The sequence below is a fragment of the Squalius cephalus genome, assembly GCF_949319135.1.
Source record: "Squalius cephalus genome assembly, chromosome: 5".
Lineage (NCBI taxonomy): Eukaryota > Metazoa > Chordata > Actinopteri > Cypriniformes > Leuciscidae > Squalius > Squalius cephalus.
In genome coordinates this window covers 36,977,348-36,992,448 of record NC_137126.1, presented here as the reverse complement: position 1 = coordinate 36,992,448, position 15,101 = coordinate 36,977,348, and the positions used below count along the sequence as shown (strand labels likewise).

Sequence of the window (15,101 nt, the reverse complement as noted above, 5' to 3'; positions counted from 1 at the left end):
ACCGACCCTGCACATTAGTACTCAGGTAAAGTTTAATTGAGTCGAGGAATGGATGCCTAGTAATATTTTGATTTAAGATATTAAATGCATTTATCATATGCCTGTTCAGAGCCTTTAAACTCATCTTGACTGCTTTTTTGAACAACGCAGTGTGAATCACATTGGAGCATCCTTGGTTGTGATTTATTTTTTATGATCATGTAGAACATTCTGTCTCTAAATCCTTTGATTATTAAATCTTTCGAAATCTCTTTTCCCTACGCAGAATCCACATGTTTTCATTTATTCAGTCCCTCATAAGAAAAACACGCGTGACAATAAATTAGGTGCACAATCAAAAACACTGCAGGGGAAGAAGAGAATCACAACACCACAGCTGCTAAAACACTCATCCAGCAGTACCAGAGGGCTTAGAATAAAGCTGATTTGAGGATTGTGCTTTATTTTCACTCTCTCTCTCTCTCTTTTTTTCATGAGACCCAGTTTATTTGTGACCCAATTCTTCAAATAGTTATTTTTAGTGTGACGATCATGCATAGAACGGGATAAAATGCAAAAGAAGCTTCATCCTATAAATGAAAGTGCTCACCTCATGTTCACATGCCACATTAAATGAAAAGATTTAATAATTTGTCATGGTCCCTTTGAGTACTAATGGCAGGTGAGGTCCCCCCAATTGTTTTTTAAAACGAAACAGTTGAAACTATATCAAAAGTATGATCAAAAGTTTTTAGTTTTAATTGTGGGAGACAAAACAATACACAGCAATACAATAATGATTCAGAGACAAATAAACCTTTCTTAAAAAAAAAAAGATGTAAACAATTTTATACAAAAAATTGTCTCAAAATTTCCCTAAAAAAAATATTTTTAGACAATCAAGTAAATGTTCATCTTGAAATATTACTAAGAATATAAAGTTATTCTTATGTTAACTAAAATGTAAAAATCAATAAAGATTTTATGGTAAAAAGACAGTTCACCTAAAGGTGGACATTTTTTTAATTATACTAAAAGGCCTTTTACTTACTAAAAAGGTACAGTATAAACCATCAATTAGAAAGCAGGTAGATTTTGTGCAATTTTTGACTATGTTGATAATTTAGAAATGAATGTATCAAATATGATACAGTGGGCTTTGTAGGGTTAAGGCCTGTATCCACAACCGTCTCTGTGGTAGAACAACATAAAGACATCCAATCACACAAAAATGGTATTTGAAATATTTATTTGTAGTTTCATGGTATAAAAACCACATTGGATACATTGCCTGATGTTTTTGACTCCTCATCCTGGTCAACACGTCATAATTGTTTAACCTGTGTCCCTAATGCCCCCTTCAATATCTCAACAGCATCCTATCAATCTATTGAAAAAACTATTTCTTTCCCAAGTGATTTAAAATGAACATTCTATTAATACAACCATTAATAAACTGGAATCGCCAAATTTGAAGTTATACCCCCTGTAACGCTGTTTGTAACAAAAGCAAGTTTTTTATAATAAATATGTGACAACAAAAACCCTGTTTAGAATAAAAGTTAAGGAGAGTTAAAGCAAATGAAAGAACTTATTAACCTTTTCCCATTCTACTTTTTTACTTAAACACTTTAAAGCCTATGAACGGAAGTGTTTAGATATGACAGAAAATAAGAAATCCCATTTTACACCCCATAAATATTACACAAACATTTTTTTGTAGTATGGCCTTCTAACAGATTTACATTTTATCAATGTTAATACATCTTCCCTTAAAATATTTTGTCAAGTTAGGACTGCAAGACTGTTGCATTTCACTGACACCTCGGCCAAAACATGTTCTACTGATACATAAAGTGTGTGTGTGTATGAGCGCATGTCTATAATGACTGCACAGAGCAATGATGGGAGGTGTTTCTGCATGGACACTAGGTAAATGCTCTGTTATTGCGTGGGCACTGGGTATAGACAATAGTTGCACTGGAGACATTTGGAAAGTACCAATAATTACAAGCCAAATACCACCATGTTTATTCACACATTACATGCTATTTCTGAGATGGAAAAATATAGCATTTTTTGTTTAGTACTGAAACCTTTTAAAATTTATAGTGAAGGTCAGTATTGTAACTGATGGAGACAACAAGAAAACAAGGTAATGATAAAATGTAAAATGAGGCAACTTGTCTCAATGTGGCTGAGAGATTTGGCTGAGTTTCCCAACAACTGTCTATGAAACCTATAGCCATATTGGAGGTGACAATTTTTGCTGTGCGCTTCAAGAGAGGGTCAACTAGTAGGAAGTGGAGGGGACTTGGGATGATAAGGAAGGCGATTTAGCTGACGGACTTGAGTTTGGTCCAGGGGTTGGTGCCACGCACTTCCAAAGGTGGGTTATTGTAGAAGATGTGGTTGCAAAGATCGTCCAGTGGAGGCTCAGGGTCTGTGGTGGAAAACTGAGCGCCATCCTCAATCTCCTTCCTTACTTCAACATCAATCTCCTGCGAAAGGTGTCAGTGTTTAGTGAAACTGCAGAAATGTCCATGCTTCACATTTTCACATTCTTAAGCATACTTGAGTAATCCCTATCTTATTCGCCAATGAGACTGAATCCGAAAATTCATACTCAAGTGCAACTGTGACCATCTCAATGATTGTTTCCTACTTCAATGTGTCTCTGGTAAGCGCGAACAGTCTCACCTTAAGCTCCTCCACACTGGCCATGTTGTTGCTCAGCATGCGATCCTTCAGCAGGGAGATGGGGTCGCTCTTACTGCGCACCTCCTGGATCTCCTCACGTGTTCGGTAACTATGGAGATGGAGAGCAAAGGTTGTCACATATGAGTGCTAATAAAAAAAAGATACTGCATTAGATACTGTTTACGCTCATCCCCAATTCCCGTCATGTTTCACACAAAACAAAACTCTCGAGCAGATGCTAATGGCTAGTATTGCAGCGCCGCTTAATAAGGTTGCGTTCACACAGCGTTGTGTGACAACCGCATTCTATAACTGAACTGACACCTGCACATCTTCAGGACTCACAACTGCATTCTTAACAAACCCACGCTGAATGAACAGAGCCGCATTGGACAACTAGTTGTCTGCCACATCATATAATGTGAGAGCCACACTGAACTGTATAATCATGACAGATTTATTTTACTCAAGGAGATGGAGAAATGATTTGTGTTCGACGAGAATACTTTTTGTGCGCCAAAAAAAAACAAAATACTGACTTTATTCAGTCATTTCTTCTCTTCTGTATCAGTCTCCGCCGCGCGTTCACAGGAGCAGCGTGACACATGCGTGACCTCGCGTGCGTCTTCCTCTGCTTGCAGGTCATATGTCAGAACGCCAGCTCCTGCGCGTCATCACCACGGGCATGCGTCGTGGTGCTCTTGTGAACGCGCGTCGGAGACTGATACAGAAGAGAAGAAATGACTGAATAAAGTCGACATTTCGTTTTTTTTGGCGCACAAAAATTATTTTCGTTGCTTAATAAAATTAAGGTTAAACCACTGTAGTCACATGGACTATTTTAACGATGTATTTCCTACATTTTTGGGCCTTCAAAGTGTTAATTAAATAGCTGTCAATGGAGCTCCTCCTGAGCCATCGGATTTCATCAAAAAAATCTTAATTTGTGTTCCGAAGATGAACTAAGGCCTTACAGGTTTGGAACGACACAAGGGTGAGTAATTAATGACAGAATTTTCATTTTTGGGTGAACTATCCCTTTAAATTTCAAAAAGTCACCTTTAAGCACCATGTACGAACCTGTGTATATTAGTTGAGCTAGTAGTTTTAGATGTGGTATCAAAATTGGAATAGAGAATTGTGAATTTCCACTGGTATCTAAAAGTTTGGTTTCAGTTTCACGTCCGTGTGTGCTCATTGGTGCTCAGAGCAAGAGTAATAACAATAACTTTGGTTGAGATGATATAAGATAATTACCTGACTCCTGGGTCACTCATACTGTGTCCATGGTAACGGTAGGTCTGCAGCTCCATCAGAATTGGACCCTATAATTATAAATTTCAGGCATTTTATTTTTTGCTACATAATTGATAAATATCCCATGAGAATATTTATCTGTTTTCTGGAACTGAAACAGACATTTCATAACCAGTGGAACATTTATTGTAAAGTTACCACTGTGGAATTATCCATATAATTATAGTGCATAAAACACATCATCAAAAATCATACTTCCTAACAGAGCTAATAATCTTTTTTCCCATCCCTACAATTGCACATCACTCTAACCGGAGCTCACCTTTCCTGATCTGCAGTGGTCAGCAGCAAATTTGGTGGCCTCCCTCACACAAAGGACATCCATGCCATCGACCTACAAAGCCAGAGAACAGGTAAGGAGACATTCTGACATGGAGAGTAATTTCAGTGCACTATGTGTGTCATGACACAAGTAAAAGCATGATGGTGTCCTTCCTGCATCGTACCCTCAAACCAGGGATGAAATCGCCTCTCTTGTAGTAGTCAGTGCTAGCAGACGCTCTCTCCACAGATGTACCCATGCCATATTTGTTATTCTCACAAATGAAAATGCAGGGCAGCTTCCACAGTGATGCCATATTATACGTCTCAAAGATCTGACCCTGCAGAAACAAAAAAGTGTAGAAGTGTATGAAACCTTCCTGTAAAGCCACAGCCATGCACTGATTATAAGTTGTTCAGATGGTTATAAGGTTAGGTAAAGCAGCACAAGGACAGCAAAGAAGTCAGATCTGTGTTCAAATGTTAGTTAGTAGCTAAATCGGTTGTTAGGACTTGCAGTGGGTAAACACATGATTGTTTGGACCTGCATGGAAGTGACTTACCTGATTTGCAGCACCATCACCATAGAGACAGACACACAGCTCATTATTGCCCTGGTATTTGCAGGCCAATGCTACACCTGCCCCAAGTGGCACCTGGGATACACATGCGTAAAATAAAAATTAGGGTTATTATAGTTAAATAAAACTCAAACAAAAACAATTTCTTTAATTGAAATAAAATAAACTTTAAAGGTGCACTGTGTAATCTTTGGCGGCATCTAGTGGTGAGGTTGCGAATTGCAACCAACAAAAGTTATGGTGGCCGACAGAAAAATATGTCTTCATCTGAGACAGCAGATGTGTATGTAGATAGAAATGGCTCATTCTTGGGTAATAAAAACATAACAGTTCATTAAAGCTATAATACGTAATTTTTTTCGCCGCTAGGGGTCGATAACCTCTTACAATAACAAAGGCGTAGGTTGATGACTCAGTGATAAGTGGAATGATGGAACTTACTGTCATGCTGATGGATCTAATAATGTTTATGAATGAGTGAAAATATGTGTTTTTAACATGACTGTGGTATGAAGCAGATCGCAATTACTAATGAGAGACAGATATCAGCGCCACACGCGAGTCCCGCGGATATAAAAAAATAAGGACAATTTATTGTCCTTATTATAAAAGATAATAAAACAAGTTGCTCAAAGGGGTAGAAGTATTACAATCCAGTAAAATATGTTTAATGGACAGTTGATTCTATGTCAATGATACTAAAATAGCACAGATATCAATGCAGATTTAGTAAACTCTTCACAACAGCACTTTTCAAAAAAAAAAGACTGAAATTGATTGATTTCAAATACCTGAGCTCCCACAATTCCATTTCCTCCATAAAAATGTTTAGTGTACATGTGCATAGACCCTCCCTTTCCTTTGGCAATACCTCCTCGACGACCTGATGGAGAAACAGACACATAGAAGAGGGAATAAATAGATAGAATAAATAAATAAATATACAAACTAACAATTATAGAACTAAAGAAAATGAAAAAAAAAAAAATGAAAAAATATCAGAAAAATAGTAGAGATCGAAAATAAATAAAGAAAAAAATACAAATAAAAAAAACAAATTATGAAAAAAAGAAAGAAAAATGCTTCTGAAAAAATAATTTAGAAGCCTCTGAAATATTAAACTACATTACTCCATTTTGTTGTTCTCACCAGTGAGCTCAGCCATGATCTCACGAACGGTGCCGCCTCTAGTGAGAGTGTACCCGTGGGCACGGTAGGCTGTGATAAGATGATCTGATAGATTAATACCTCCCTCAATACCCACTGCACACGCTTCCTGTTAGACGACACAATGCACTTGTAAGAGTTTCAGTCTTTGCTGTCAACATTTGAACCAATTACAAATTACTTTTCCAACCATGTAAAACACAACTTAACTTGAGCATTTTGAACTAGTCTTCTTCTAGCAAAGATGATGTCTGTGTGTTTGCAATGTATGTGTCACCTGTCCATCATAAAGGTGACAGAAGCCTCTGATAATCTTCTGCTTGTAGAGCTGATCGGCTTTGAGCTCCATGCGTCTGATTGTCTGCATTGTGCGGTAGTACTGAAGCCCCTCTTCTCTTGTAAGGATAGCCTGCAGTGGTGGGCCCTCCTCCAGCTTGTGCAAGTCACATTTCTACCAAAACAAGCGCATTTTCAAGCTTTCAAATAAATTACAACAGTTAAATGTACAGTACAATACCATTTATAAGTTTGGGTCATTACTCCAGTCTTCAGTGACACATGATTCTAATATACTGATTTGGTGCTCACGAAACATTTCTTATTTTCATCATCAATGTTGAAACGGTTGTGCTGCTTGGTGTTTGAATCCATTAATTAACTGACAAAAGTGCATAGAAAAGATGTCCAGTGTTTTCACTGACCAACTTTATTGTATTTTGTAAATACAAACAAATTTGGGTTTTGATGGCTGCTACACTCCGAAAGAAGTTGGGACAAAAGCAAAATTAAAGTAAAAATATCACAGAATATCCAAGTTAAACTGTTTTGAAACAGCCCGCAATACGTAGGTGAACTGTTGATAGATGAGGGAATCGTGCTTGTGTATAAAAGGAGCATCTACCAAAGATTCAGTCTTTGAAACCAAAGATGAGTCATGGCTCACCACTTTGTGACAAATTTCATGAGAGAATTGTCAAAAGATTCAAAAATCATATTTCTCAATGCAAGACTGCAAAGAATTTAGGTCTTTTACCATCTCCCATACATAATATTGTAGATATTGCAACTTCAGGGAATCCAGAGAAGTCTCAAGCTGTGTATGGCAAGACAGGAAAACTTTGTTGAATATGTGTGACCTTCAAGCCCCAAGATGGCACTGCATGAAACCAACATGCTACTCTGTTAAATACAGCCACATGTGCTCAAGAGTACTTTGGGAAAACAATTTCACTTTACACAGTCTGCTGCATCAAGAAATGCCACTTGAATCTCTGTTACGCAAGGAGAAATCTATTCATCAGTTTTATGCAGAGATGCCAGTGAGTTCTCTGGGCCCGAGCTCATCTCAGATGCCAGGCCTCATTCAGCATGTGCTTTCTAGACACTACACTACACTACATCTAGAGTGGATGTGCCCGACTGCCTGCCTGCGGTCCAGATCCGTCTCCTTTTGAAAATGTATGGCCCATCAAGAAAAGGAGAATCAGACAACAATGACCATGGATTGTTGAGCAGATGTCTTATATCAGGCGAGATTGGGCAAACATTGTGAGTTAAATAAAGGTTAAACAGAATTAGGGCGTGTTCACACTTGCCGTCTTTTTTGACAAGAAAAAGTTGACAAGGGCACTTTTTTGTAAAAAAAAGAAGAAGCTGGCAGTGTTTGGTTCCACATAGCAGCCGAGGGCGTCTTTTGTTGCTATAACAACAGCTGCTACAGTAGCCTATGCCCGCCACGTTCTGGTAAAAGGGAGTGACATTTGTTGACAGCTGCTGTTATCAACTGGTTACGGTATTGATAACTGTTGCTGAGTGAACGTTAATGTTAGTTAACATAAACAGGTGAGATAGTTTTGTTAACGACACGTAGTAGATGATACACTTACCTGAACAACCAAGCATTCGTCCAATCTGTGCCCACACAGCCTCTTTATAATGTATATTCTGGTCGAGTTTTGTGCTTGTGCTTATAACTCCTTGTGCTCTGACATTAGTACAATAAGTCCATCTACTGGCACCTTCGCCATTTTTTCTTGGGATTCTTTTCGCTACTCGCTTGTCATTGGTCAGCTGTCAAAAAGGCATGTGACGTAGGGCTTTTTTTTTTCTTCTCAGAAAAGTTTACCTTTATTCAACTTGAAAAGACGCTCTGAGCTACAGAAAAAGACGTCAGCGGTGGCGTTTATAAAAGCGCTCAGGACTTTTTTGAAAACACGGTTTACTCCATAGGATTATAATGTAAAACAGATACAACATAAAACACGCCCTTAGCAATTCACAGATTCTTGATTTTTATAACATTTCACATAATGTCCCAAATTTTCTTAAAATGGGGTTGTATATATACATGTAACTGACCCCAACATTTTTTTAAATAGTGTATGCACTAAAATATATAAATATCTGATAAAACTCACCTTAATATCAAAGGTGGCCTGAGGGGTAAAGTCAGCATAGGTCCTTGCAGATACCACCACTCTTGCACCCTATGAAACATAAAAAAACATAAAATATAATAGAAAATAAATTAATATATGACCTCTACTGAGAAAAAGAGAAGATGGTAACAAAAAATAGCAGTCCATTTGAAACACACAAACACACACACATGTCTGACAGGAACTGAAATGTTAACAACCCTGGTCAAAAGCACTCTGTCTGAAGCAGGAAGCAAACCCAGACACAATGAAATATATCCGTAATAATCCCACCTGAATCACCACAGTGTAATTTTACTCAACACCCATATCGACAGACCTGCAATCTAATACCAATAAATCAACAGTCAACACATAGACCTAGATGCATTGTATAATCTGCACTAACTTTGCACATCTCTTTGTTTACAGGTTTGGATGTAATAAACTGACACATCAAGAGGAATTCATCCACAATTAGATGCGGGACCAACATGCAGAGTGTTATTATAGTATCAATGTGATACTATAATAGTTTGAATTAGCTTTTATATTTTCCATTTTCATTTTCTTATAAAATTTTAGTAATTTTATATTTTTTTGTCATTTTTATTAGTTGTTTTTGTTTTTTTACTAATTAAATGTCTTTTTCTTATTTTTTTGGTTTAAATGGAAATGAGAAGTTTCCTTGACAACTAACTGAAATAAAAATTAAGTTTAAAATACTTTTTTTAAATACTTTATTTCAATTTCAGTTCATGTTATTATTATTATTATTTCGAGAAACAATGTTTTAAATAGTTTTATTATTATTATTTTACTTGAATAACCCTACTGTGTACAAAACAGTTATTTTGCTTCAGGTAACTAACAGGGACAATGAGTGAATAAAGTAAAAAAAAATAAAAAAATAAAGAATAATCTGTTCAGTGATCGAAGAGACATCGGCCAACGCATTGAGAGTTAGAAGAAACCTCTGAAGTATGTAAGTGCTCTGGGTAAAGGGAAGGGGCATGCAACACTCCATTAGGAGGGTTAAGCTGTGTATATATGAAAGAGAAAGTATATACATTTTAATATAGGGGCTGCCAGTACTCACAGCAAGCTGTGGCTCTGGTAAGGCAGTCTCTTCAGCCAGGCTGTGGGTGATCTCTGGGAAGGAATTATCAGGGCCCTGGAGGCTCCCGGCTGGTGGGGGACAATTGGACGTGAGGGGGTCTGTGCTGGTTACGTCGGAGCTGCTGTTAGCTACTGCAGGGGTTAACTGTGCTGGATGGGGGACTGGGTTAATAGGCAACTTAGCTGTAATTAGGGCAGGTGATGGAGGAACATCTATAAATGGAATAATATTTTTTTCTCTTTCTGATTGTCTTACTGTAACAGAAGGACCCAAACTTAATTCTTCTGAGGTGGATGAAACACTGGTCATCACCTGTTCTACATAACATTCTTTCTGAGCTATAGCACCTGTGGGAACGACATCAGTCAGAAGTCTATCACATGACCCAGAGTCTCCTGACTGGCCACTGGTGGTGTGTCCTAAAGCTTTGTGTTCGACAGAAGTGTTTTGAGGTATCTGTGTTAATGGGGGAGAAACTGAAGGGCTGTGGGGTTGTGGATCTTTTAAGAGTGAACAGGGGTCGGGATCATGGTCATGTGGAGCGGTCAAATTAGCATATTCTCCCTGGACCGCCAGGAGCTGCAGAACGGCCCGGAGAGTGGAGGACTGCAAAAAGAAGGGCACACGTCACTCCAGAGGTTCAGACTTAGATGGCTATAAAAAGGGAACGCTTAAAGACCAAGGAGCAAGGCGAGACTTTCAAGTGTCTAGACTAGAGACCACAAAAAGGATTTTACTTAATAAACCAATAAAACTCTAATCTAAACTAACCTACACTATACCTACTCACAGGCAATAAACAACTGTTGATGGCTACTGGTCAGATCACATTCAAATGTTCACAAAGGCCAATGTTGATACCAATATCTAGAAAACAAGGTGTCCAGTAATCAATATAATGCTGATACCTACATATTAGGGCTGCACGATATTGGAAAAAAAATTACATTGCAATATTTTTTTTTCCAACGATATATATCGCGATATTGCGAGCCATCAATCCAGGCTAAAGTCAATTATTACAATTCCATGATATTAATAATTTCACTAATAAGCAAGCTTCATTACAAGTGACAAAAAGGTCAGTTAATATTTTATTCCAAAATTAGAACATATTTCTGTAAGAATTCGGTGAACGTTCTATGCAATCCAACGTGGCGGCGCTCTTAACAGATGTTTGTTCATTAGGCTATTCATTTGTTCATAACCAGCAAAAGCAATGATTATGAATATGTAAAATATTTCAATGAAACATTTTAATTGTTTATTAATGAACAAGTGTTTTCTGTGTCGGCTGCAAAGATGAAGTTGACGATAGGCTACTCGCGATCTTCGCAGTAGTGAACGCGCCGGAGAGAAATGCACATTTCGGATTACATAGTTTTATTTTGTTTTGAATGGTTATGTTTAAAAGTAGATATTTCTGTATATAATAGATATAATTCTATATAAATATTTTTTTTAGGTGTGTGAGGCGAGTGGGCTACCTTATACGCTGAGTTTCGGTTCATGGATGATAGCTTAAGCTCCAGTCAGGCGCTGGCGCCTCCGTATAGCATAGGCTATCTCTGCTATATTTACTTTTTATTTATTAAATCCAGGAAATTGGATAATGAAACACTGATTAAAATTAAGATACAATTAATACAAAACGAAATTCGTTTTAAAGAAAGGCTTTGTGCTTTCTGTTTGAGGTCTCTGTGAAAGTTTTAAAGCAGTCTTTTACTGCCGCTTTCAGAGCGGTCGCGTCCGTAATGGAGAACTGTCACGTAACATTGTTTTTTCCTCATAAATGCGAACACGAAAAATAAAATACTTTTTAAAAAAGACAACCATCCACAACTTTATAACACTCCAGGCAAAGTACCTCTTTTTGGTCAACATCCTCCTTTTTGTAGCCGAAATAGTCCCAAATAGCCGACTATATAGCCAAGATATTTTGACTTTCTTTTTGGTAGAAATCATCATTTCGTCACCCCAGCAACAAGCCATACAACAAACTCATGTTTACTGTGTGCTACCCTGGTGCTACCGTTCTCTTAATACACCATGGGTGCTACTACCCTTCACATCGCATGTTCCGGCGATGTGACTATCGCTCATGCGCACATCGCGATGTCGATGTTAAAACAGAATATCGTTCAGCCCTACTACATATACAATTTTATCCTCAGAAATTAGATACACACTGATATGAATTGAACATATTTACTCAGTCTTAACTAAAATTGTATCCATTGACAAAGCTGTTGTCAACAGTCATATACACTACTTCAACTGTTGAAACTGACAGTCACTTTGGTTAGTTGGTCACATGGACAAATACCAGAAAGCCACAAAATATCTCAAACAGGTTTCAATTGATGTCTCCTCTGTTATAAAAAAAAAAAAATCTAAAACCAGCAAAGGAAAAATGGGTACTTTCCATTCCATGGGAGTGCTTTTAACGTGCGTGTGTGTGTGTGTGAGAGAGATGTAAAGGTAAGATGTGAGCTGTAAGTAACTAGCTTGGGTAAATGGAGCAGAATTATTCCCCTCAAGCTCACAGCACAGCAAACTAAAACAGCCACGATATATGAGCAATAAAAAGCATGTAGCAAAATTGTGTTTAATACGCCAGAACCAAACAAGTAATTGGAAACTCAATGAGGAAAAGGTGATCTTAAAAGTCATAAGTGAGGAAGAAAAGATCATCTAAAAAAAATAATAAGCCGTTGAAATGGAATAATTTCAGGCAAAAAAATAAATAAATAATAATAATGATCATGTTTATAACCACCAAGGATAGAAAAAAAAATGGAAAAAAGAGCAGATGGACGTCGTCATTAAGCCCATTCCTAAAACTACTATCTCTTACCTCTGATACCAGTTCGGCTCCCTTTAAAGGCAGCCCACAGAGCAGTAAGGAGGAGATATTGAGAGAAAGAGAAGGAGAGTGAGTGTGAGAGAGAGAGAATTAGTATAGAGAAAGATGTTGATAGAGAGAAAGAGACAGAAGATGAGGGGTCAATTATTATAAGGAAAAGAAAGATGCCTGACTTGTTCTGCAAAATTCCATTCATTATTGTGCCAACAAAACAATGACATTGATTTAATTGTGTCAACAAATCGTTTATTATTAGACTTAAGGTCACAGTTACAGGAATGGACTCTGTCTGAGCTTTGAACCATACAGGGAGGAAAATTAATCAGGACTCAGGGCAAAAAAGAAGCACCAAAAATACCCCTACTGTGAATTCCTCTGATGTTTTATTACATGTTTAGGAGTCGGACAATGTAGTTATGGGATTAATGAAGGTTTATCATCTCAAAGTATGAACGTGTAGCTCATTTGGAGTATTTTTCTTGAGTTAAATCAGCTTTGAAAATGCAGGAAGCAAGACAAATCCCCAAAAACCTACAAAACATGAAACAGCATCTAAATATCAAACTCTACTATGGCAATAGAGCTTAGAGGTGTATAAACTAAAAAAAAAGTGACTTGCCAATTGTAAAAAAATTAAAGTGGATTCAAATTAAGATAAATACAATATAATTTAAGTATCTGAGGTAAATTGGTGACACTCTGTATTTTAATATGTTTAGGAACAATATGCCCTCATACAGTGTGTGCAGAATTATTAGGCACGTTGATTTTCTGATCATTCTGATCTTTTCATGGGCATTTAATAATTTTTGACTTTTCAGTCTGAGTTAAATCTCTTTTTTGGCTTATTTTATCTGTAAAAGAAAACTTGCCTAATAATTCTGCACACCTGAATATAAGGCGTTTTTCATTTCCAGCCTTCATGAACAATTATATATCACTTATAAATGATTAAATACAAAATTAATAGTAGTTATTAAGATTAATATGGTTTGGAATTGGCAAAATGTGCCTGGGAATAAAATATGATCAGAAAATCAACCTAATAATTCTGCACACACTGTACATACACCAGAATCTTAGTCATTTATATATTTTTATGTATATTAAGTAGACACTCTGACCTAACCTAAACGACAAGGACTGAGTGGCATTAATGTCGTTTAGGTTAGGCCAGACAGAGTGTCAAAACTTAGGCCTATTATACATAAAAATAAATGACTAAGATTCTGGTGTATATATGAGGGCATATTTTTCCTGTTTCTTTCCACTTAATGTTGCATAAAACAGAACATTGTCCATCTGGACTTCTGCCACTGGTCAGTGAAAGTGATGAAAGACCGACTGTCTATCTTACTGAGGTCACCTTTTACAAGTGAAAGAAAATTAAAGCAATTGACTACGACTTAACCATTTTTATGAACAGCATATTCACATTTCAAAACTCATTTGTTATAGTCTTTTATAATAAGTTATTAGAATGACAGCTTTTTGACTAAACCAGTTTAGACGTCACCATTCCTGTGCAGCTAGCCAGCTAGCCAAGCTAGCCAAAAGAATTGTGATATCTGACTATATTTACATCTATAATAAAAGGAAATGCTACACTGGTTTACGTTAAATAAACAGCACCAACATAAGCATTAAACAGCAATGTGTCTCTAGTAGGGTGTCAGCCGGGCCTTGTGTACCCTGCAAGGTCAACATGGTATGACTGCGCTTCGTTAGCCGTCAAAACAGCTGTGAATTTGTCTTACTAATCATAGCGGAAATATTGATTCAACGGAATAAAATACTTACGTTCCTGCTGGCGCTGCCCCTCAGAACGTTAGAAATAATGGTTAGCATCTTTCGCATAATATTAACTCACAGCTAACCAGAAAATGATCTCCTTCAGTCCTCTCAACAGAAAGCAGCCCGACCAGCGAACGAGCGAACAGATTCAAGGGTTGGAAATACTGTCCCCTGCTGGCCAGAGCACACACTCCTGGACCAAAGAAAGAAAGAAAGAAAGAAAGAAAGAAAGAAAGAAAGAAAGAAAGAAAGAAAGAAAGAAAGAAAGAAAGAAAGAAAGAAAGACCAGCGTTTCTCAATCTTATCACTATCTCAAATGTAGTATTCTGCTTCCAGTCAGTCATAGGCCTACACTACACTACTTCACATTAAAAATGTGTTTGTCAGTACGTTTATTTTCTAACCAAGGCATCAAACTTCAGAAAGTAAGTGATCCACAAACAAGGCCCACTTAGCTTGTGTGTGTTAACACAAACATTTATCATTGCAGCCAGGGGGTATATAGCATTGTATTGTTTAGGTAATTCTGGAAAGTACATACGAAGCACAGAAAATTCATCAATATAACAGCAAAAACAACAATCTAGTCAGCAGATAGAATCCTGTTTTTGTGTGTGTGTGTGTGTGTGTATGTGTGTGTGTGTGTGTGTGTGTGTGTGTGTGTGTGTGTGTATGGTTTAGGGATTCTTTGTCCCAAAAGGATGGCAATACCAGAAATATTTGATTATAACAGCTTATAAATCATTCTAAATCATGTTTTAAAAAAAATTTAAAATGCAGAAAGTTTTCTGTGATGGGTAGGTTTAAAGGTTAAAGGATAGAATACACAGTTTGTTTAGTATAAAAATCATTATGTTCATGGAAAGTCCATTAACCTCCCATAAACCGTGGAAACCTAA

At 37.1% G+C, this 15,101-nt stretch overlaps 1 protein-coding gene across 3 annotated transcripts; it reads right to left on the bottom strand.

Moving 5' to 3' along the window:
- Window positions 1-1,211: 1,211 nt before the first annotated feature.
- Window positions 1,212-14,375, bottom strand: pdha1a (pyruvate dehydrogenase E1 subunit alpha 1a). Of its 3 annotated transcripts, none has more exons than XM_079870409.1 (12): window positions 14,209-14,359; window positions 12,400-12,420; window positions 8,423-8,491; window positions 6,283-6,456; window positions 5,988-6,114; window positions 5,630-5,721; window positions 4,821-4,913; window positions 4,443-4,598; window positions 4,259-4,330; window positions 3,937-4,004; window positions 2,680-2,788; window positions 1,212-2,480 (listed from the first exon to the last, which is right to left on the bottom strand). In XM_079870409.1, exons 1-12 carry the CDS (start codon window positions 14,263-14,265, stop codon window positions 2,316-2,318), a joined length of 1,203 nt encoding a protein of 400 aa, XP_079726535.1. In that variant the 5' UTR covers window positions 14,266-14,359; the 3' UTR covers window positions 1,212-2,315. The 3 variants fall into 3 exon arrangements, with proteins under 3 accessions (XP_079726535.1, XP_079726534.1, XP_079726536.1); XM_079870408.1 differs by lacking the exons at window positions 12,400-12,420; window positions 14,209-14,359 and adding exons at window positions 9,522-10,450; window positions 11,694-12,236; XM_079870410.1 differs by lacking the exon at window positions 12,400-12,420 and having other exon boundaries at window positions 14,209-14,375.
- Between the last annotated feature and the right edge of the window lie 726 nt (window positions 14,376-15,101).